The sequence below is a fragment of the Suncus etruscus genome, chromosome 13 (assembly GCF_024139225.1).
Source record: "Suncus etruscus isolate mSunEtr1 chromosome 13, mSunEtr1.pri.cur, whole genome shotgun sequence".
In the NCBI taxonomy this organism is placed as follows: Eukaryota; Metazoa; Chordata; class Mammalia; order Eulipotyphla; family Soricidae; genus Suncus; species Suncus etruscus.
The window spans coordinates 96,500,614-96,524,836 of record NC_064860.1 but is presented as its reverse complement, the minus strand read 5'-3'; the positions used below and the strand labels follow the sequence as shown (position 1 = coordinate 96,524,836).

Below are 24,223 nucleotides of genomic sequence, written 5' to 3'. Positions count from 1 at the left end.
ATTTTTAAAAAGAAATACACATACTTAGGGCAGTAGTGGTTTAATTACATGACGTAATGCGCGTAATGCATTGACTTGACTTATTTATTTTAATATATGAACAGTGTTTATGAGCATTGTGTTTCTAGACTGGAAAAGAAGGTCATTTGGCAAATAAGCCTGCAATACTGGTATTTTCATGGTAGCTTCCCATGTGTACCTGCAGTGAGGTTGTCCAAATGCCACATCTCTGGGGCATTCTATGTTTACATTCATTATAAATCCCAAAAGAACACAGAAATTTGCTACCGAAAGAAGTGTCCACTTCTCTCATTATTCTACTGTGATTTCTTTGAGTCGTTTATCAGCTACTTAATACTCAAGAAATTGCCTTTTATGCAGGAACAATCTGAAAGAGTTTTTCTTCCATATTTCATAGTCTGAAATCTTGCTGTTTTAAATTAATGTGTTTTCCTCCAAGTCATAATTTCTGTGAAGAAAAGACAACAAAGGTCTGAGGTCTTTTCTTGGTGGAGGTGATGACTATCTCCCATGCCATATAGGACCAGGACATCTCATAATTAATCTGTGAGAATTTGGGTCCACTATCTCCCCAGATCCATTTAGGTTGATTTCATTGTTCTTTTTTTCTATTCTATTTCAGGTGCTGGGGTTCCCCAGTTCCAACCAATTGCCCTGAATGGCCGAATTCAGGTCCTCAGCAATGGGTCTTTGTTGATCAAGCATGTTGTGGAAGAAGATAGCGGTTACTACCTCTGCAAGGTCAGCAATGACGTGGGCGCAGACGTCAGCAAGTCCATGTACCTCACGGTTAAAAGTAAGAAAGAAGAATCCTTCATTTTACCTCAGTAGGTCTCTGGGGCTTGGGTTTTTGGTGGTCACTGTGTCCATCTGTTTCAAAACAGAACAAAACAAAATGTGCATTTGCTAAAATGAAAGCATGACTTAATATTGACCTAGTAAAAGAGTGATGCAATGAACAGAAGGGTGTGATGCAATAAAACCCACCAGTCATCATAGATTCCCATGTGCTCTTGTGTCTAAATGTTGGACCACAATCTCCCTCTGGTTCTCATGGCTCTTTTATTTATATTAATAATTTTTATTTGACCAAAGTGGATTACAAATCATTTACAGTACTATTTAAGGTACATAGTGACATTGAATCAGGGGCATTCTCACCACCAATGTTGTCCTCCCTGCACCCCTGTTCCCAGCCTGCATCCCATATCACCCTTTCTTTGCCCCCTGGGCTGCTAGTATAAGTGGTCCTTTCTGTGTCTGGCCTCTTATAGATTGGGTATTGTTTCTGTTGTAGTTGGCTTTGAAATTGGTGTTCAAGTCTGATCATTTTTTATTTCTATTCAATGTTCATACGACTCTTTGGTCTTGGTGCCCTCCATTATTTCCTCCTCAATTTGTGAGGCAGAACAAGATGCTTCAAGTTATGTATTTCTGTTTGAAGGTAAGAGGAAAAAAAGAAAAGAAAAAAGTGGGGGCAAAACTTCAAGCAAGCAAAAAATGGGAGGAGTCCTTAGTGCAGAATCTGAGCAACCTAGTAGAGAAATATCTCTTTATATTTCTATTCTATTGATATTTTTATTGTGTGTAGATGGGGAAATATGCTCTCAATTGTATTCTTTTCAAAGGTTGATTTTCTTGCATATCATTACACACAAGTTTGTTATGTTCATAGATTTCCTTTAGTAGATCACTATTAAAAAACAATCAACTGAAACTTTATTACTAAAAACAAACACCTACAAGACTAAAATGTGTAGTGCTATGTTTAAAGGGCTTGTGTTGCTGACCCATTTTATAGGCAAGAGCATCTTACTAGTAAATTAGTTTTCAGATTTTGTTTAACTCAACCTTCAGAGAAGGTCCATCATAAAATGGACTAACTCAGCCTAGAAGTGGAGGGGTATCTAAATCATAAAGACGGAGTTATGTTTCTCTCTCTCTCTTTATATGATGTGCCATTGGGGAAGCCATGAGTTCTTCCTGACTACAAAGTTTTGTTCAGACTTACTCTTTTTATATTACTTGTGATATTTGTGGATCAAAAAAAGCATCTGCTTCATCATTTATTTGAATAAGATTATTTAAAAGTGAATTTCAATTTCAAGTGCATGTGTTTCGAAAAAAGGCCAATTATGCAAAAAGTCATATCCATCCTCTCTTATAAAGACTATTCCAGTTAGGTTCATCACTTACACAGAACTATGAAGGTATCAAGTTATCTTTTAGTTACTCATAGATATCATGGGAAAATTATAATTACAAAACAGGTTTATTTTTAAACAAGATTTGAGCATAACTAGTAATTTGGGCTTCTACATGTTATAATCTGGACAAGCTGATTTGGAAGAACATAAAGTCATTTATGCTTAGCATACATCAGCGTGGAACTTGATATTAAAATGTATATAAATCAGTTTAGAGTGATAGTACAGTGTCTGCTGTGCATGCAGACAAACTGGGTTCGATCTCTGGTACACATATAGTTAGTTCCCTGAGCATCATCGGGAGGGATCACCAAGCAAGCACAAAGCCAGGAGTAAGCCTTGGGTATTGCTGGGTGTGACTCAAAAACCAGAATAACAAAAGACTAAAGGAATCTTTCCTGAAAACCCCACAGAAATCTCTTCTTACATCTCTCCTGACCAAACAGGAGACAGGTTTAATTTTTTATATATAATAATTTTTATTTTGACCAAAGTGGATTACAAATCATTCACAGTCATATTGTAGCTACATGGTGACCAATTTGCTGTTGTCGTTTGTGAAGGGGTGACACCGCACAGTTCTTAGAGCTTATTCTTGACTCTGCATTCAGTACTGACCCCTGACAGTGCTTGGTATAACCATAAATGGTGCTGGGGATTGAGCCAGGTTTGCCTATGCACAAAGCAGATAACTAACCTCTGTACTATCTCTATGGACCCTTATACTAATTTTATTCATAGAAGACTAGCCTCATCTGGTTTCTTGTAGCATTCCATCTCCCAGGAAACCAGATTTACCTAGTAGCAGATGATCCAATGCTTATCTTTTGTTTTTTTCTGGGGGGGACACATCCATCAGTGCACAGAATGGGCAAATGTGCAGACAGAATCTAAATGGATGCATTCTTCTCTGAGCTAGGATGAGTGAAAATGTAAATTATTTGCTACTGACTCATGTCCTGTCCTACAATGGCATCAATAAGTATACTAAAATAACTAAGTAAATTAAAATTAAACCATCTCTTGGGTCTGGTACTCAAGGACAGAAAATCTATTCCCCCCTCTGCTTGATTGCTGCCTACCTTTCCTGAGCATCCCTCTGTCTAGTAGCCATAAAGTTCTGTCCTTCCTATGTGGACAAGCTGAATCACTTTCAGATTTCATAGCTAAGGTGCTTCCTCTCCTCTGGTCCTCTTGCATGGAGGTGGAGCATCTCTGATCTGGTCTTGGGCTGGCTTGGTCCCTTTGTGGTGGCACTCATCTGGCTTCTCTTCAACAGTTCCTGGTTTCAGTGCCCCTGCCTGCTTGGCTATCCACAGGAGCCCTCTTTTGGTCCTGCTGGCACATTCAACTGTATTCTCTGAGCAGTCTCTAGTATCAAAAGTGGTTCCAGACATCAGTTCTTCCCTGAACAAGAAGAAACACTTCCTTGGAGAGCACTAGAAAAGAATGGACGGGTGGAGAGAGAAATCTTGGTAAAGAGAGCAGCAAGTACAGAAGCTACAGAAATAAATCAGTTGAGAAGGTAAAATGAAACATATTTGGAGGACAACAAATGAAATGAAGGCAGAGAGTTGGCAAGGTTCAGTGTCCTGTTTAGGTCCTGTGCTTTGTGTGGTCACCTCTTCTCTTCTCAGAGGTGATCTAGACACACCCCTTAGACCAGTGTTGAGTCCAGGGCTCCAGCAAGGCCAGGGCTCCTTCACAGGGATAAATCTCCCCTCTTCTACCTCTACAGAATCCATTTGTATGTTTATGAATATGACAATAATTTCTTCACTGAAATAAGAAAAAAAGCCATTATTTGACTTTTATGTAATTTATAGTAGTTTATGCATGGAGAAAATGAAAATACAACCTAGAGAAATGAAAGAAATCTCTAAATTAAATATCTGGCAGGACACATGTATTCACAAATTTAACCATTCAGCAATAAGTCATAAATAATTCAAATCAAAAGGGACAAAGCTTGAAATTTTATATTGAAGAATATATACAAAAGGCCAGGGCACATCCACAACCTTAGTCATCTGGAAAATGCAAATCAAAATCTTAAGCTACTACTTCCCACCTTGTTGTTGATGTTTTAATTGGGCCATACTAGTGGGTGTTTAAAGATTGGAGCATGTAAATACTGGTGGAAGATGAAATGGGTAAGTCACTTTGGATAAGAGGTCTCAGTTCCTCCCAAAGTTAAACATAAACTCACCACTGAACTTGACCCTTCCTCTACTGATTACATATCTTAGAAAAATAAAGACAACCAGAATCTAATCCAGGGATCTCAAACTCACGGCCCGTGGGCCGTTTGCGTCCCTCCACACAACATATTGTGGCCCTGCCCTAGAGGAATCTTTTTTGTTTTGTTTTGTTTTGTTTTAGTTGTTTGGGTCACACCCCCCAATCCCCCAATGTTCAAGGCTTACTACTGACTTTGCACTCAAGGATCACCCCGACTTTGCCTCCTGCGGCCCCCAGGTAAATTGAGTTTGAGACCCCTAAAGTCCATGGATGTGGATGTTTACACTTGTATACAAAGTCCTGCATGTACGTTTAACCATCCATCCACTCACGTATCCATCCACTCAACTAACCACCCATCTATCCATTTACCTAACGATCTGTCCATCTATTCATCTATTCTTCCAATCATTAATCTACCTATTTTAAAGTCTACCTAACCCATCTTCTGCAATGTGCTGATAGTTAGATTATCAGCAGGGCCTCTACATTCAGAGCTCAATGTATTGGAAAGCTATAAATCTCTTGGGAGCAGGAAGCTGCATCCTGCAACATAGATCTCACATAGACCAGGGCATTTTACAGAAGAAAGCCACTACTTTCACCTGAAACATTAATAAATATTTCAGAGAGGGGGTGTCCTTGGAGCTGAAATGAAAAATTTCCCCCACTTTCAAAGAGCAGAGAATAGGAGAAGGATAGAAAAGTTATTCTGACATTTGGAGCACCCTGAGGGAAAAAAAAAATAATAACCAGCAACTCAAGGCTGGAAAACATTAAATGTGGTAGCTGGAAACGGGAGTGCATATAATTTACTGGCAACGTGTGGAAGATGTTCATTGAAAGCAGAAAAAATGTAATCAGGAAAGTGTTTATATGAAAACGTAATTAACATCTCTCTCAATGCAAGACGAATGGGAGCAGAGTGAGTGGGGTAGAAATAGAAGCCAAAAGCCAAGAAAAGATAATTGCCAGAGCCAGAATGTAAGGTGATAAATATCAACTCAGCACAGGTCAAGCAAAAAGAGACAGGGAATGGCCTCCTCCAGGCTCTCAGCAAGGAGAGTCCAAATAAGAGAAGCTTCCATTAGGAGGTGGTTACAGAAGTTTAGTGTTTCCATTACCTGCCATCATCATGCTAGAGATGCAGAAAAGCCCATCACAGAATCCTGATCCAGTTCAAATGACCTGAGACCACAATGAGTTCCACTCCCCAACAGAAGACAAGTGTACCAGCACCAAGAGGCAGCAGAAAGCAGAAAAAAATGAACTCAACTTTCTTCTGAGTCAATTCTTCCCAGCCACTTCACAGAGAGAGGCTGCTATCCATGCTCACCTATGAACACCCTCTACCACACTGAGCTTGCTCATTCCAGGACTCATTTTATGGGGAAACTGCTAAGACCACTCTAGGGAGTGATGGATTATTTGAGCATCCTACAATACTATCTCATTAACACATGAAAAAGATAGCAGTGAACACTCATAGATATTTCTACTAGTGAGGCTGACTTTTGCCTTGATGGCAACTTCACTGCTTGGGGGTTCTCTTGGGGGACTCTGGGGATAAAAAGCTTTACTTTCTCAATAACCTGAAGTTTTCCTGGAGGAGGCCAATTCCTGTTTGTCCTACACAGATATAAGGGGGCTACAGCTGACTTATGTGCTCATTAAAGTCCAAATAACTATTTTATGTTGGTCAACTGGGCTACCTGCATAAATTCTGAAGTTTGAAGACCTTCATATAAACATGTATTCCTCACAGTTCTGGAGCATCATCGTTCCTGCAACACTACTTGTACATCCTCAGCAGGCAGGACTGATCTCAGAGAATGAGACACACACAACAAACACACACAACATGGGCTGTCCATGCTTGCGATCACCAGCCATGAGTGGTCTCAGAGGCAGATTTATTGAATAAATATCAATGCCATGTTCAATTTATTCAATACCCATATACACAACATATTTATTCAGTAACATTTATTCAATATTATATCACTCCCCCAACCAGGTTCCCAACACCTGAGTGAGCCATTATGTTGACCAAAACATTAGGAACAGTTAGTGAGCATGTCACACATCTCTAGATGCACGAAGAGCAGAGAGGCTGGCTTATTCCTCGCAGCCCATCAGTAGGCACTCTTAAGCTCTGGAGTCAAGTTGCCACAATTACTCTTCTTTATTGACTACATTGCCCTAAACATTAAGAGACCCTACACTGTAGGGGGCTGTTCTTTCCTGGGCACTCTCCATTTTGCTGTCTCATTTATTCTTGATCTGTTTTCTTCTTTCCTGCTGTTCTGTTCTTTCCTGGGAGCACATTTGCATATTCCTTCTATATTCCAAGTTCCTAAACTGTTTCACTTAGGGGACAGTCCTAACCTTGGGGGTATAGTTAGAAGGACAATTTCCCACACAGGAAACTGGAGTCAAAATTTAGGTGGTGACCAATTCAGTCTGGATGATATCTTCCTGGTCTGCAGGTGACAGTCTTCTGGTCAACTGTCTTTGTCTTATAAGAACTTTTTCTTAAGGTGTACACATGTACACAGGAAACAGATTTAGGGATGGAAGAAGACAGGGAGAGAAAATCTGTTCCTCTTTTTATAAGGCCACTAATCCCACCAGATCAGAATTTTACCTTTATGACATGATTGAACCTTAATGATTCCCTTTGTCACTCACTCAAGCCTCCTTTTTCCTGGTTGGAAAATAAAACAGTTTTAGTTTTGCCTTGGCACCCTGAGAGAAAGATTACAAAGTGCAAAGCCTCTGACTCCATGATTCTCTCCTGACTGGCTTTGTTTATTAATTCTTTATGGCTACTCATCATTAGACCATTCACCTGGGGTTGGAAATATGGTTCATGGGGCAATATCACAGATAGGGTCACTCTCCAGGGGCTGTGGGCTTTATGGTACTTACTGAGCATTCAGACACTCCCTCTGAGTGCAGGAAAGATCTCAAAATTTGTCATATGGAGATTCCACAAAAAACAGGAAATTGAGCTCCTATATTATCCAGTTATACCACTCCTTGGGATATACCCTAGGAACACAAAAATAAAATTCAAAAACCCCTTCCTCACACCTATATTTATTGCTATGCTATTTACAATAGCCAGACTCTGGAAACAACCAAGTGCCCTTCAACAGATGAATGGCTAAAGAAACTGTGGTACATATACACAGTGGAATATCATGCAGCCATCAGGAGAGATGAAGTCATGAAATTTTCCTATATGTGGAATCTATTATATTTAGTGAAATAAGTCAGAGGGAGAGAGAGACGCAGAATAGTCTCACTCATCTATGAGTTTTAAGAAAAATTAAAGATATTATTGTAATAAGACCCAGCGACAAAAGAGTTAAGGGCTGGGAGGGCTGAAAGGACTGGCTCACAATTTGAAGCTCATCACAAAGAATGCTGAATACTGTAAGGGAAATAACTACAGTAACAACTAGCATGACAATGTTAAAGAATGAGAGAAGTAAAGTGCCTGTCACGAATATAGGCAGGGGTGGGGAGGGAAGGCATTGGTGGTGAAGGGGGACATTCTGTTTATGACTAAAACCCAACGAAAAACATGATTGTAATCATGGTGCTTTAATAAATATTTATTAATTTAAAATAAATTAAAAAGAAACAGTAGGAAAGTAACCAATGGTCAAAGCAATATAAACTAAAGATTGTGTCTATAGAAATGAGTATATGTGTGAAAGCAGTAGGAAAAAAATGATCTCCTAGGATGGTCTCTGATAATTTCAGTCATGAAACTGCATGGAGGGGCCTTAGATCATGAGGTTCCTCAGCACCCTCAGTTCTGAGGCACAGAGAAGCATCCACACAGGAGAGCAGCCATCTCTGGGTGGGCATGAGCAGAGACTGCTTTGTTCTCTCCAGCCAGCTGAGCGCACAACCTGAAGTCTTCAAAGCAGGGTGCTGAGCTCCACTCTCCAGGGTTTCAGAAATTTTGGAGTGGGTATCTCCATCCCCAGTCATGCTTGAGGGTCTGGGGCTCATTTCTAGTAGATCTCAGCCTGGCTCTGCTAACAATGCTTGAGGCAAGGTCACCATCTGACCCAGGAGTCGTCAGCGGATCACATCAGCTGTGCTGGGGAACCCCAAAACCACAACTAATGGCACTGCTGGGCAGAAGACACACAATGTCAGGGTTCAAACCCTGGGCCTTGCTCATGCTAGACATGTGCTCTATCACATGAACTGTCCACTCTGGTGTTTGGGGGTAAGATCAGTTCTTACACTTCTGTTCATGTGCTTTCTTACATGGCAGTTCTGTAGGGACATCACATACAACTAAAATCAAGCCCAGCCCTTACTCTGCACAAACCATGGAGCTATTTAAGGATGCTATTGATAAGTACTTGTGTTTAACAGAGCTGAGTTCACATAGCCTCAACTTTCTAATCAAACTGTGTCATGGGGAAAACACCTTTTAATTAAAAGGCAGCATGAACTCATTTCCCTCCTGAATACCAAAAGCCTTAAATCTCAACCTGGGGCTAAGACAGTGCATAGAAACCCACAGTATTTTTAGAAGTCATGAATTCCATTAATATTTGATGGCACGCTTCATCCAGCAGCTCCTCCTCATTGTGTTTAATAAACTCAGGCTAGATCCATGGAAATGGAGCTTCCTTAGTCTTGACTAAGGAGGAAATTTGAGCAAGAGTCACCACCTGGGGTTCATTCAAGACAAAGCAGGACTTTGACTGCACCTGACTTCAGCTGACTGACTGAGCCAGTGGTGGCTCCGTTCTTGACACGTCCTTCCTTCCTGACCTCTGACCTCTGACCTCCAGGACTCGGCAGTTAAAGAGAAAGCAGTGCCGCAGGACAAACTAATGGCATTCATTTCTTCACATCAGAGAGTGTTTGTTTTGTTGGGGGCCAGAACCAGTGGTACTCAGGGGTTACTCCTGACTTTTCGCTCAGGGGTCATTCCTAACAGTGCTCAAGGAATCATATGAGATGTGGGGATTGTACCCAGTTTGGCCACATACAAGGCAAACTTCCTCTCCAATGTGCTGTCCCCTCATGTCAGTTTTTTTAATGCATAAAACCAGCCAATCTATAAACATTTTACAGCTGTTTGTGAGAAATGCTAAGTTATTCTCCTTAGGATCAAACAATTTCAGTTGTCCTTCCATACCACAATGCCTGAGAGATTATCTTGTGTGGATAGCACTCTTTGTTCATGGCATGGTATCAGAGTTACTTTGAGAAAATTTCCCTGGAAGCAATTTTTCATGGTCTTTTATAGAGAAAAAGAAAATGTGTGTCCTATCTGCATCATGAAGGTGGCCATGTTACCAGAAAATATGGTGTGAGTGTCCCATCCATGGAGAAACCAGGAAGGGCAGCTAGGGCAGGAATGAGGCTTGATTGAAAGGGGCATTTTTTTTTCAGGCAGGGTGAGACAGGACTTAAATTGGCTCCTCAGAGAGAGGATCACTGAGTATTTTAGGATCATTTTTGGATGCAAAGCAGAATAGGTTTAGTCAAGAATTTTTTATGAACAGAGTATGGGTTCTAAGAACCCCAGTTCCTACCTCCATTAAGTCCTTAGTAAGTCTCTAACCGGGGAGTGTTTATTTCCAATGCAAATGGTGGGCAGGTGTGTCATTTCGCATGCTAATATATTGGGATGGAAGTATAATGAGGGAAATTAATATTTCAGAAACTATTTTGATGTTTATTTATATTAAGGCATTTTTGAGTTTGAATGATTTTAAGTTTTATTATCGTTGAGGTAATAGGATTACCGTCATGTTCACATTTATGCTTATGTGCGCAAAATCATCACTTCATGGCCAGAGTTCACAAGGCCCTCCTCCAAGTCTCCTTCTAGTCTACCTTTCCCTTTCCCACCTTTGTCCCAACTTGATTACCTTAGCACTGTACTAGAAGTACGAGGAGATTTCTCACTATATCCCATCTCTTCCTTTTCTCAGCTTCTCTATTGGCTGTATATAAGTGTGCTAATTTAATGTGTTATTCTCTTTCTAATCCTACTTATCATGACCCCTCTACCTCCATCTAAGTTGTAGAAAAAGTCAAGATTATTGCTTTTTCTAAACTCATCTTTTCTTATTGTGGTGCCGGAGTCTCCAACTACTTTACCCATTTAGCCATGTTGACTTTTGGGTTGTTTCCAGTTCTTGGTAATTATCAAAAGTGCTGTAGTGAGCATAAGTGCACATAGATCCCTTTGAATGAATGTCCTTGTGTTCTTGGGATCAGTGCCAAGTATTAACCTCTCTGAATCAGCCCTGTAGGGGGATGAAGGTTGGAAGAGCGATCTCTGGCTGCCATCTTGAACTCTGCTGGTATTGGCAGGTGTGAAAGTACATACAAAGATTCACTGCAGGGTGGCAGAGAATGAGTGTGAGTCACATCCTGCCAGCTTGCATAGCCCTGTCTCTGTTGGGCTCAAAAGGCATAACAATGTCCTTTTCTTTCGTTTCACTAAGTTCATCCTTATGTCATTATTAAGTCATTACTAAGTTATGAAAAATGTAGGCACAGATTTATATGGTGGAGGAGGTGGATATAATTACATAGTAATTTATAATAATAATAAAAAAGATTTTTTTTAGTGTTCAGGGTTCACTCCTGGCTGTGTGCTCAGAGATGGCTTCTAGAATGGCTTAAGGAACCCTTATGGGGTGCCAGGGATCCACTTTGGGTCAGCCACATGCAAGACAAGCATCCTACCCACTGTATTCTCTCATATCCTTATAATACTACTATTCTGAAGAGCTAAAAAGAAGCCAATGCTTATGTGAATTTTTGGTTCATCCATCTAAATCACTAGATGGTACTTTTAAATGCTGTGTTTAAATAAGCTTTTTACTGTAAAGTAAAATACACGATAGACCTACATTTTTAGAAAGCAAGATTTGAACTCTGGGTGGGGTGTAATCTTGACAACGTAAAGTGAAGCATATTAAAGAGGTACAAGCATAAGAATGAGAAGATCAGGAAAGATGGGTGTGAAATTAGATTCCTCCTTTGGGCCATATGATGGGGAACATAGGTTGTGCTTATTATGGACGAGGTCTGCTTCCCCCACAAGGGGGACTTTATCTTGTGGCACCAAAACCCCAGGTTCAATATGAAATTCATTTGTCTAAGGTTGACTTCAAGTAAATTCCCTCTCATACTAGCCATCTGGTTTCCATGAAGTATGTTAGAATTTTGTTGCTCGCTCTTCTCACACACACATACACATATATACACACACATATATACACACACCTTACTTTGGAGTTGTTAAGTGGTTAGAGATGAATAGAAAGTCCACAGTGTTAAGTCTTTGTGATTTCTAACAAGATTCTAAAATCAGCAGCCTTCACCCCTAGACATTTCTAAGAGCTTCTCAGGCAGCCACTGATTTCATATAAATTTCATTAAAAATGGATCATGGTTTTGATAAGAGGCCAAAGGAAATCCTGGCATGCCTTCTCTGGCTTTAGCTTATCTCTTACTCCACAGAAGGAATATTTGAATTAAATGCATTTTAATGCCAGAGTCCTTGCTCTGGAGAGCCTCAGCTACAACGGCTAAATTTCAAATAAAAAGGAGATGAGAGAAACCATTTATCCTGTTGGGTTTTTTTTTTTAAGTCATATAGACAAATGATAGCAATTTATTTCATTACTGAGTTAATATTTTAGTTCAGTGAATCACTTGAGTCTCTCAAGAACTACAATTGACCAAGAAAGAGCGACAATATGGACCTTTTCTCATTGTTAGTTTTTTATGGGGGGGGGCAGACTTGGCAGTGCTTAGAGGGGATCCTTGGCTCTGTGCTTGAGGATCACTCCTGGCTGTGCTTAGAGATCCATTTGTGGCACTGGGGGTCAAACCTGATCAGCCACATGCAAAGCAAGTATTTTACCTGCTGTGTTATCTCTGTCACCACCCTTTCCAATTATTGCTAGAATTTGGGGGTCTTTATTCTGAGAATAAAAGGAATAGCCTTCAAGGTACTGCTTCCTCTCTAGCATAGAAGTAACAGAATTTCAGTTTCTCAGACAGAATATTCATTTGGTTGAAGGCCACTAACCTATTTACCCGAAAATAAAACATTGTCCTATATTAATTTTTGCTCCCAAAGATGCAGTAGGTCTTATTTTTAGGGAATGTCTTATTTTTCCATGAAGAAGAATATAGTATTTATTGTTAAATGATAATAAAGGGAATTTATTACCTGTATACATTATGGCATCAGGACTTTGCGAAACATCACTGGTTGCTAGACACAGGCCAGGGTGGCCCTAGAAACCAGTTGATTGTAAATTATTTTTCATTTTGAGACGGAACCTGGGAGGGGGGCCTAATTTTTTAGGGTATGCCTTATATTTTATCCAGAAAGAAACCTGTAACTACTTTTTATTTTAGGAGGATGTTTTATTTTGGGGGAAATGCAGTATGATCTGCCTATCTTGGGCCTAAACTTTGCTTCCAGATGATTTGCAATATGGAAGGAAGTGGTGTAGCCAGATTACAAAGCTCATTTGGAACATTCAAAGCTGGAGGTGGGGCAGGAAAAGGACATGGCTGATGCTTCAGGCTGAATATAGTTGACCCCAATGGCTAGGTGAACACGGTCCAGGCCCAGAAGGCTCATGCAAGCCTTGAAAACGTATAGAAAATAATAGCAACAACAACCAAAGGGTATTTTGTCTTTCTTCCTGACATGTAGAAAGGCAAAGGTTGTATGATTACTCTTGTCATCATCACAGACTATAAAGAACAAAGCAAAGGAGCAAAACCAGCACTTAGATGTGACAGGGAGGATTGAGAATGGGCAAGATGCTCTTGAACTTGAGCTAAGCAGGACCCATCCCTGCTGGCCACATGGGAACCTGAGAGAATGTTCTAGAGAATGCACGGATCATATAGAGTGATCATGCCTTAGGCATGGTCCATTATCCTACCTAGACTCTGGGCAGAATGTTATGGTCTTGGGACATGAGAGGAATATTTCAAATGTGAGGCAGCTTTGGGATGAAGACTGTGCCCTGTCAGTAGGGACAAATGGGATTGCTGGCAAGGGGAAACTGAGGTTCTCTCTTATGTGGGTGGGGCACAATAGCGACTAAAGGTAGATACCACCCCTTCCCCTGGTTCCTGCTCCTAATAGATTAAAGCAGGAGCCAGGTCCCCATGCCACCCTGTGCTGCTGAGGCTCTAGTCACCTTGACCAAACTGGGTGACCTCTTAGTAAGTAGGTGTGGCTGCTGGCCCCTAAGATTCTCTTTTATTTCATTTTATCTTTTGGGCCACACCCAGAAGTATTCAGGGGTTACTCCTGGCTCTGCAGTCAGGCATCATTCCTGGCAGGCTTAGGGGACCATATGGGATGCCAGAGGTCAAAAGTAGGTCAGCATGTGCAAGGCAAATGACCTCCTCACTGTGCTATCACTCCAACCTCTTGTCTGTTTATTCTTCCACAGAACTTTGAACTTGTCTCACAAGCCAAGCAAATGGCCTTCTTAGTTTTTGGTTTCTGGCCCGGCTATCAACTACATAGTTTCTTGGATTTTTTTCCATATAATCATTTACAATTCTTTTGCATCTTTTTTGTAAATATCAGGAGAAAAAAGAGGTGTTTGCTGTGCAGCATATTTAGAATTTATTTGATTTTTCATGCCACACAGTGCTGAAGAGCAAATCCAGGTTTCATGCATGCGAGGTTCATGTTTCTCCCTGAGCTTCACCCTGGCACTGTGTTCAAAATTGAAAGAATCAGTTACTCACTGCAGTGGTTACACGAGTGCCCAGATCAAATCTGATAGCTCTGCCAGGGTCACTTAGGAGGCACTGGGCGCTGGAATGCCCCCATTTCTCTGGAACAGTGAGGTCCCATGTGTAGTCTTGGATAGCAAAAGTGTAGAATCATGGTAACTAGGAGGCATAGAGACTTGGGGGTTCCTTCCTAGATAGGCTGATACCCACACTGTACTTCTCACCTCCCACCTGTACACCTCCGCAGCTTCCAAGGCTTAAACCCCACATGCTGATCCTTTTTTCAGGGGATACCTTCACTCGACTGTGTTAGCTGTAATAACAGCTATTGTGCTTTAGCTTGCACAAACACAGACACATACATACACACACACACACACACACACACACACACACTTCACATGTTTGAAGCCCCTGCCCCATCTCATCCCATGACTCATTCTGAGAAGAGTTTTCAGGAAAAGAGATATTATCACGCACTGATTGTATGTAGGATCCCAATTCACAGTCTCTCCTTGGGATCCCCAATGCCCTCTGAGAGAAGGAACAAGGCTGGTGACATTCGTACATGACCACAGTCACACTAAAGGACCCATAAGGGTAAATTCCCCACACCCAGTGTGGATGAGAAAATAATGTACCCTGTCTTCACTGGGGGGTGGGGGGTGGGTTCTTGAGTGCCAATAAATTTTCAAATGTACTGAATGTACTGGAGGGGCTGTAGCAATAGTATGCCAGGTAGGGCATTTGTCTTGTATGTGGCCTGCCTGGGTTTGATCTCCAGAATTTCATATGATCCCCCACTCCTTCCAGGAGTAATTTCTGAGTGCATATCCAGGAATAATCCCTGATGTCTCCAGATATGGCCCCCAAACAAAAACAAAACAAAAAAATCTAAAACAAACAAAATCAAACATACTCCAATGTTTACTTCACCTCTTCTCTATCATCTCGAAAGAGAAATGTCCAGTGAAAATGTTTACCTATTAATTCGAGAAGTCGGGGGAGTCAGGAAGTGGCTCAGACACTTGAATGGGCCCTTTTCCATGGCTTGTTTTCTGGAGGGTCATGCAGGAGAATCTAGGCATGTAGTTACACAAGTGAGTGGGGGACACACTGCACTGTCCTAGCATGCAAGGTAGGTGGCGAGTGTGCTCTTGGAGTCAGGTTTTCTTCCAGCTTCATTGTGAGCCAACAACCCCTTCACTGGTGCCCTGGGGGCACAGTTGCATGTGTTACTTCACAAGCCTGGAAAATTGACACCTCCCCCAAATCACTGGGTCATAAAGCATCCCCCCCATGAACAGTGCAGCTGCCTTTGTTCCTTTTTACCTGGTCCCTTGTAAGATTGATCCATAGCCAGCCATAGAAAACGCCAAGCAAAGCTGCCTGTAAGCATTGAAAAGATCCCTGTGAAGGTACTGTAGTACGGACAGCTGACACATGTGATATTTGGGTTCACTCCAGGCCTCTGGCATCAAGCAAGCCAAGGCTGTGAGTTTAGCTATTCATGAGTTCACACTAGAGTGAGTGTGGAGTGTGTGAGTGTGGGGGTGGAAGCACATTCGCTGCCCTTCCTTTTGCATCTCTCTCCCACAGTTCAGGACAGCTGCAAACCCCTTACTCTGTTTTGTTTGGGGGCCACATTATGATCCCCTGAGCGAGCAAGGAGTGATCTCTGAGCACAGAGCCAAAAATAAGCCCTGAATACTGCTAGGCACAGCCCCCAAACCAAGTTAATAATAAAGTAAAATGCCAGGGGGGGGGCAGAGTGATAGCAGAGAGGAGAGAGCATTTGCCTTGCATGCAGTTGACCTGTGTCCAATCCCCAGCATCCCATAAGGTTCTCTGAGCCTACCAAGAATGATTCTTAAGTGCACAGCTCAGAAGTTATCCTGGATGTGGCCCAAAAACAAACAGACAAAAAATAAAAATATAAATAAAGTACTAGGTATGTTGCTAGGCAAAATCAACAAAACAGGGTAGAGAGATAGATACATTGATATATACATGCATACATAGATGAGTAGATATAGTAGAAATTCCACTATATTTCAGTAACATAACCAAAAACCCGTTATATGTTCCTTAGAGAAACTGATGTTGAATCCATTTGACAAAACATTCACAGTGCAACTGTTGATAAAATATGGTACCGCTCGGGGGCCAGGACAACAGCACAGTGAGGAGGGCATTTGTCTTGCATGTGACAGATCCAGGCTTGATCTCAGCATCATATAGTCATCCCAAAGCCTGGGCCAGCTAGATGTAATTCCTGAGTGCAGAGCCAGGAGTAATGAGCACTTCTGGGTGTGGCCACGAAAAACAAAACAAAACCAAAAAAATCTGACACTACTCCAACTGAAATATGCACATAAAGAGCTCTGATCCAACAACCAAACACCTCTAGGCCTTAAATACTTAAGCACACACATATACACTTGTGTTACAGGTATTATCCACATGTCACAGAATGAAAGAAGCTTGACAGAAGGCCCAGAGTGAAGTGCTGCCACCCATGCACAGGTCAGCAAACAGGCAATTCTCAACTAGGCTGTTTGCACTTTGCTCCAGTGAAACAGCATCTGCTGTCTGGTCCAATCATTGGCCACCTCTACCAGTGACCAATCTCTGTGCTTCAACTTCCACACTCCAAATCGGTGTGGAAGATCTTTCTCTTAGGCTGGCTGTGAAGTTTCAAAGCTAAGAAAGTTTCCTGCATAGGGTTGAATAGTCACCCACTGTAAAAATCAACAGCATTCAGACCCTGAGGGGTCTTAATAAGCAACTTTATGTTCTTGGTACCCCCTGTGTTAGATGATAAAGAGGAGAAGGGGAAAAAAGGATTCAAGAGCCAAATAAAAGGGAATACTCTTGCATCATGGACATGATGGGAGCATGCCACACACAGCCAAGTGAAGAGGTGCTGTGGGAAATTAACATGGGCAGAAGATGTGGACCCAAGGCGTTGTGGCAAAGACAACATGTCAGTCTCCAACACTGTGATGAATTATGGAATGAAGACAGGAGTCAAGTTCTGGGCATTGGCCTACCTTGGACAAGAATTTCCAGGTGGAAGAAGACATTGGAGTGTCCCAAGGAGGGGAGGGTGTGAAAACAGCTGACCTCCAGGGATGACTAATCAAGATGAATTTGCAGGACTAGCAGTAGAACCCAACAGGGGTCACCACCATGACTCGGGACAGCAGCACTAACCCTCTTGTCTTTTTGCTTCTTCATGACAAAGGTCTATTCAAGCTTCTACTTAAATGAGAACCAAGCTTTGAACCTAACCATTCTGTGTTTCCATGTCAAAGCCTTGGAAAGGGCTGGTTCTATTTTTGTGACAATGTCTTGCTTCTGAAGTACCATGTCATAATTCTCTAGACGAAGGAAGGCTTGGCTGAACAGCGAGCGCCATCTCTACCTCAGAGATGTCGTGGACTGTTAGCCACAAGCTTAGTCATCTCCATGGACCGTCTGAGTGTTTAGTGTTCTGGGCACATGTTAGCAAGATTCTTTGGAGCATGGTGACAGAGAAAGAGAAAGATCGTCATCACTCAAATTGAAGCTACTTTGGTCTCTCTATAGTATAACTGCATCACCTACACTACAGGAAAAAACTGTAGGAAAATGTGGGTGCAATAGCTGTGGGCTTTCATCCTTAAGAATGCAGGTCACCTTAGGGTCTCCTTAGGAAGTGTTTTATACACTGCTGATGACATTTGCCTTGCTTCATATTCTGAGCATAACCATGATGCTATATCCTGTTGTCTTAACTTGAAAAATATTCTTTTTCACTATCTCTGAAAGACAGTGAAGTCTATCAAAGTCTAGAATTAATTTAATTTTTCCCCAGCCTGATTATTAGGAAGCTTTTTTTATGGGCAAAGTAGGAGTATCTGTGTATTTGGCCACACATACAAAAGAAGGAAATGGTCTGAGATAATATTGTGAATTAGAGGTGAACTGGAAAAAGATTGTTTTGGGCATTTTTTGATTAATGTTTGTTTATTCATATCTACCACACCAAATAGACCATCTATTTTTGTTTTCACTTGGAGGCCACACCCAGCCATGATCAGCAGATATAAAAAAACTTTTCTTTTTGGAACTGCAGTAATGTAGCTCATAACCAGGTAAGAGTGAATATAAGAACCAGCAATGCCCTCCGTCTCTTGTGGGACACATTTAATCATGTCGCGGGGCCCTGGCAGTGCTATCAAGAAGGGAAGATGTTGGCATTCTTGTTAAGTTGAACAACAGAAATGGCCCACTGTAGCCTGGAAACACACATTTGATTAATGGTGATAATATAGGCAACTTTATTATGTAAGCACCATCACCCAGCTGAGCCGATATTTTCATGTGTGCGAAGAACTTATTAATTGCTGGCTGGAGAAATCGTTTTCTTGATGGTGGTTAGAGCTGCCCAGTAGGCATCCTTCCTGCTAAAACTTTTATGAACAATAAGTTCTTGGACAGGAGAAGTTTTCTGTTCTGCCACAGTGATATTGGTCATAGTATTGGGTAGTAGAGGGAGGGTGCTTCTTCCAAGGTTCTACTCACCTCATCTCATTTATTTTTGATACAGCCTCAAGATGTTTGGGGTCTCATTGCTCTTACTAAGGAGGGAATGAAAGTAATGTTGTGAAACCAAGAATTCAAATAGTAAAAAATGTCACTCATTCTCGGAGGGGTCTGGGAAGAAACCCATGAGCTAAAATTGCAAACCATCTCCTCTCAAGGTGCTAGATATTTTCAAGAAAAGTAATTCATACAGCAATGAGTAACAAGGCTTCAGTTTCAATAGGTAAGAGGTATAAAGTAGCCCAAGAATCCACTGAAAGAAGAGTAGATCATCAGAAGATGCCTAACAGAATCCAGGCTTAAAAATAATGGAGTTTCATGCATGTCAGTACTTCACTGGCCTAGTGAAATCATCCTGTGAAGAAAAGATGAATGCTTTATGGCTGCATCTTTGGAAGTGGCCGAGGACCCTCAAACTAGTGAAGACAAAACACAGTTTAGTGAATGCATACATAGGGCACGGAGAGTGTGTGCAGAGAATCACCGGAGGAAGTTGGAAGGATTCTGAGATGAAGAAAAGTGAAGATTGCTCACAAATGGCCTATGCATCAAATGTCTCTTAACTATAGATCAAACATGGGCAGTTTGGAGTGAGGAAGGTGAAGAAATCTTGGATAGTACTGCAGTTGGGCATTTTGCCTTGCATGTGGCCAACCCAGGAGGGGCCCTCTTTGATTCCCAGCATCCCATATGGTCCCCCAGCCTATTGGGGCAATAGTGCTGAAGATGGAAATGGGGTCAGCTGCATGTAAGACAAGTGCCTTGTACTAGTTCCTATACTGTCTCCTCTGTACTCTCTCTGTGGTCCCCAATCATTCTAAGACTGCACTTATTCATGTGTTGCTCCAGATGGTCAGTGATGGTGTGTTCAGGACCAAGGACATCATTCTCGCTAGCTGATGACCATTAAAGAAAAGGTCCCAGACTGATGACTAGAGTCCCGTTATTCCATTCTAACAATACTTATGTAGGGCAAGAAAAACTGGGATACGTGCATAGTGGCAGGGTCAGGGTGAAGTCAAACATAAACACTGTAGTTTAGGGATGTATTGGGAGCAACACGGTGGCTATAAAAGTAGCCTGTAAGGTTGGTAGGTAATTTCTCCCTAAACCAGAGATCTCTGTGAGGGAGGAGGGATGGCCCTTTCCATCTGAGAGTGACCACTAATTATGGGATGGTATTGCTCTTCTTTGTGCTATTCTTTCTCATCTCTGGAATTTTATCTCCAAAGCTTTCACCTCAAGGACAATCCCTAGAGCAGTTGATATATAGGGTCTCCCAAACCAGATGCTCTATGGAGCATCCTGGAACAGTTGCTCTCTGGGATCCCATGGAACCATTGCTCTCTGGGACCCTATCTGCCAGGCACGTAGGGAACAACATCACAGGGGGGCATTCAACCATTTATGCTCAAGTTTTCCAAGAGTCTGTCACTCCCAGACCTTCTTTCTCTCCCTGCAGAGTCTCTAGGCTGCCTCTCTTCTCTGGCTGTGCCTGAGGCCCGTGCTTGCCAGAATCCAGAGAAGGTTCTCTCTCTTATATCTACAGAACATGACTTCTCTGGGGGAAATTCTGATTCAAATCTCGATCATTTTGTAACTATCTTGGGTTTTGTTTGAGTATTGTGTCTGAGTTGGACACTAAACCCTTATTGGGAATGTAATATACCATTACATTACAATAGTGTCACCCACTAAGTTCGAAGACTTCCTTAATTATGATTTCTTTTGTTGCAAGGGATCATTTTTTGTCTCGGGTTTGCTTTATTGGACTGACTTTTGTTTCTGTTTTCTTTTGCCATGGGAGACAAATTCCTAAAAAGATTGTGGTAGCTTGATGTCTCTGTTTTTGTCCTTGTGCTTTATAAATTTGGGTCTTAAGTTCAAGTGTTTAATCCATTGTCAGTTGATTTTTATGTATTAAGTGACACTCATTTCATTTTATGGCATGTGCCTATCAATTTTTCAGTACCACATGTCAGAAACTCCCCTTGCTTTGTTTAATGCTCTGGAGCCTTCTGTTATAAATATAAAATATATATCATGGGAATTTATTTCTAGGCTCAAAATCCTGTTCTATTTCTCTCTTTCTGTTTTTAAGCTCATATCATTCTATTCTAATAATTAGTGCTTTGAGGATTAGTTTCAAATGTGGAAGTATGAAATCACCATTTCTGTTTCTTTTTTTCAGGATTGTTTTGGCTGTTAAGAATCTTTTGGTTCCAAGGAATTTTAGAAATTTTTGTAGTATCCCATCTCCCAGGAAACCAGATTTACCTGGTAGCAGATGATCTAATGCTTATCTTTTATTTTGTTTGGGGATACATCCATCAGTGCACAGAATGGGCAAATGAATTTATTTGTTTAAGTATATTATCATTTTAATGGTGTAGATTTATGAGCACACTAGAAACATACATTCACATTGTTTCTTTTTACAATGTCACAGTTTTCAGAAGAGAAATAATCTATTTTGGATAAACTTCGGATAAATTTTCTGCCCAACTTAATTTCATTTCCAGCATAAAGAGAATAAAGCATTCATATTCCCACTGAGAACGTACATGTTTCTTTAAAATCAGAAAACATAAAAATTCCAAAATTTGAAAGAATACAAAGATATTTGTTTACTTTATTACCTATAGCTTAGTGACCTCAGACCTGGAGGAAAAAAACAAGGAATAAAGAAAAAGATATAAAAGAAATCAAGGATAGTGTTAGTTATCATAGGGATTAATGAAGAAAACATTACTGCATTACTTTTTATTTATTTATTTATTTTGATTTTTGGGTCATACCCAACAGGACTCTGTGCTCACAAATCACTCCTGTCAGGCTCAGGTGACCACATGGGATGCCAGAAATCAAAGTAGGGTTAGTCCTGAGTTGGTTTCATGTAAGGAAAATATCCCTACTTCTTTACTATCTCTCCAGCCAAAAATTACTCCTTGCAGGCTCAAGGAAGCAAATGGGATGGCGGGAATCAAATGTGGGTCAGCTGCATGCAAAGCAAATGCCCTACCCACTGTGCTATCACTCCGGACCCTTATGATGCTATTGATTTGTTATTCTATGACATGAAATAAGACTTTGGACTAGGAATTGGAAAAAAATGTAAAGGGTACAGGCTCTCATTTAGTTGACATTGACCCTCTATTGACCCTCTAGTTATTTTTTTACTTGTAACCAAAGGGCAAAGAGGAGATAAATTTAAAAAGCCATCTTAAAATTCTCTTATATTTTAATTCCATCCCTGACAAAATAGGTGTTAGTGTCTGACTCTATTTTATCTCCACAAAGACATCTGTTCAAGTAAATGTAAGTCCAATGAATCTGTTAGCAATGTTATTTCTACATCTCTCACACGTATTTATAGCATAATTTGGAATCTACTTTAAATGGCACTATAATTATGTCTCAGGATGTGTCTATGATCAGAATTTCTATAGCATCAAATTGTCATATCAATTAAATACATGCATAGTAAATGAGGGAGATCTTAACATATATTCAGATTGCATTAAGCTTAGCTATTGTTATTATTATTATGCAGTTGTGAAGAAGCAGAAGGAAGGAACATGAGAGAATAAAGAAAGAACATGAATAGAGAAAGAAAGAAAAGGAAGGAGGAAAAGAACAAGAGAAAGAAGGAAAAGCTAAAGGGAAAGAAGATCATATTTAAAATTGAAAACTGAATAAGACTCAGGAAAAAATCCAGTTGAGTTGCTTAAACATAGGCTATACATTAGAATAGTTTGAAATTTTTTTAAATAAAGTCATCATGAGCAGTGAATCCTAGATGCTGAGTTTCTTGTTCTGGTCTTGGGTCTGGGTACTAATATATTCTAAAACCTCCTCAGATGAGTTCAAAATTCTGTGGTAGCTTCAAGGTGGCTGATCTCATTTAGTGTCCAGTAAGTCAGATGAGAACTCCAGGACCCAGGGAAGTCACTGTGTGTGAGGGTGAGATTATGATGGTAGAACTTGCTCCCATTCTTCTTTATCACCTCCTTGATTCTGATTCTTCTAGAAAGGCCTTGCTCCAGTCTAAGACCACATCAGTGGAATCTAGGAGAAGACCCATTCAGTGGGTTGATCAGCAGAACTCAGGGAGATGGTTGCCCTCCAAGACCCTGACATTAGTGATGTTCTTTGACTTCTGTTTTCACCTAATCTGTTTTCAAACTGAAAATCATGTATGCAGTATACTTTGATTGATGACATTGGAAGCTAATGTGAATTAAAATCTATCAATAAAATGTGCCTTATGCTATACAGGCACTAGGAAAATGGTTACTCAGCCTCAAGGGAGTTTGAAATCTCTTTGGTGATTGGCAGGAACAAGTAGAGGATGTTAGAACAAGATAGCTGAAGACTTGGCTTCAGATCTCTCTATTTCAGAATGGCTTCTTGTCCACAGACTGGCCTCTTGGAGGCACAAATATTCTGCCTCTGCTTTTCCACATAGGCATGAGGGCAGCCCTATTGCCTTGGCCTCATGACTATGGTCTTCTGGCCCATCTCTTTCTTAAGAATTAAAATGCTGAGTATTTCCAAGGAAACAGAACTTCCTTGCTCAGACATAGGAAATGCCTGAGAAATTTGGCCATCCTGAATATTGAAAGCCACTATTATTGAAGATGATGATAACTTTAGAATAGACTCTCCCCCTCCATTATTTGAAACTGTACCATAAAGCTATAGAGATCAAAAGAGTATAGTACTAGAGCAAGAACAAATTCTCCAACTAATTGGCTAGAATCTAGTATCCAGAGACAAATCCCCATATCTATATCCAACTAATTTGACAAAGAATTGGGTATAGAAGTAGAGTCAAGCTAGCCTCTTTAACAAATGATGCTGAAAAAACTGAATATCTATATGTTAAAAAAGGAAGCTTGATTCATATTCAGACCTTATACAAAAGATGATTTAAAGTGGATCAAAGACTTTTAAATCATAAAAGATTCCATAAAATAAACACTGAGTAAAATGTAGTCAGAATTTTTAAAGAGTTGGAACTCAAAGGTGTTTTTAGTGATATGAATCCATTGGCAAAGGCAACAGGCTAAAAAATAAACAAATGAGATGACTGCAAAGTAAAGAAGGGTTTCAGTATGACAAATGAAACACAGACAAAGTAAAAGATGCCTACCTACTTGGGAGAAAATATTTACTCTGAGTGTACCAGATAAAGGATTGATACCCAAACTATTTATAGTACCCACAAAGATCAGCAACAACAAAATCCAAAAACACCATTAAAATGGGGAGAGGAAATGAGCAGATTCTTCTCTAATGATGTGGACAGATGGTCTATAGGCACATGAAAAAGTGCTCATCATCACTTAGCCGGGAAATCTAAATTAAGATCACAATGA

At 40.7% G+C, this 24,223-nt stretch overlaps 1 protein-coding gene across 1 annotated transcript in view; it reads left to right on the top strand.

The window, feature by feature from the left end:
* The window catches only part of DSCAM (DS cell adhesion molecule), a 589,689-nt gene that overhangs the window by 422,253 nt on the left and 143,213 nt on the right, over window positions 1-24,223 (top strand). Inside the window, 1 exon segment of the mRNA XM_049785384.1 lies at window positions 644-817. Within this exon segment, the coding sequence (XP_049641341.1) occupies window positions 644-817 (174 nt within the window).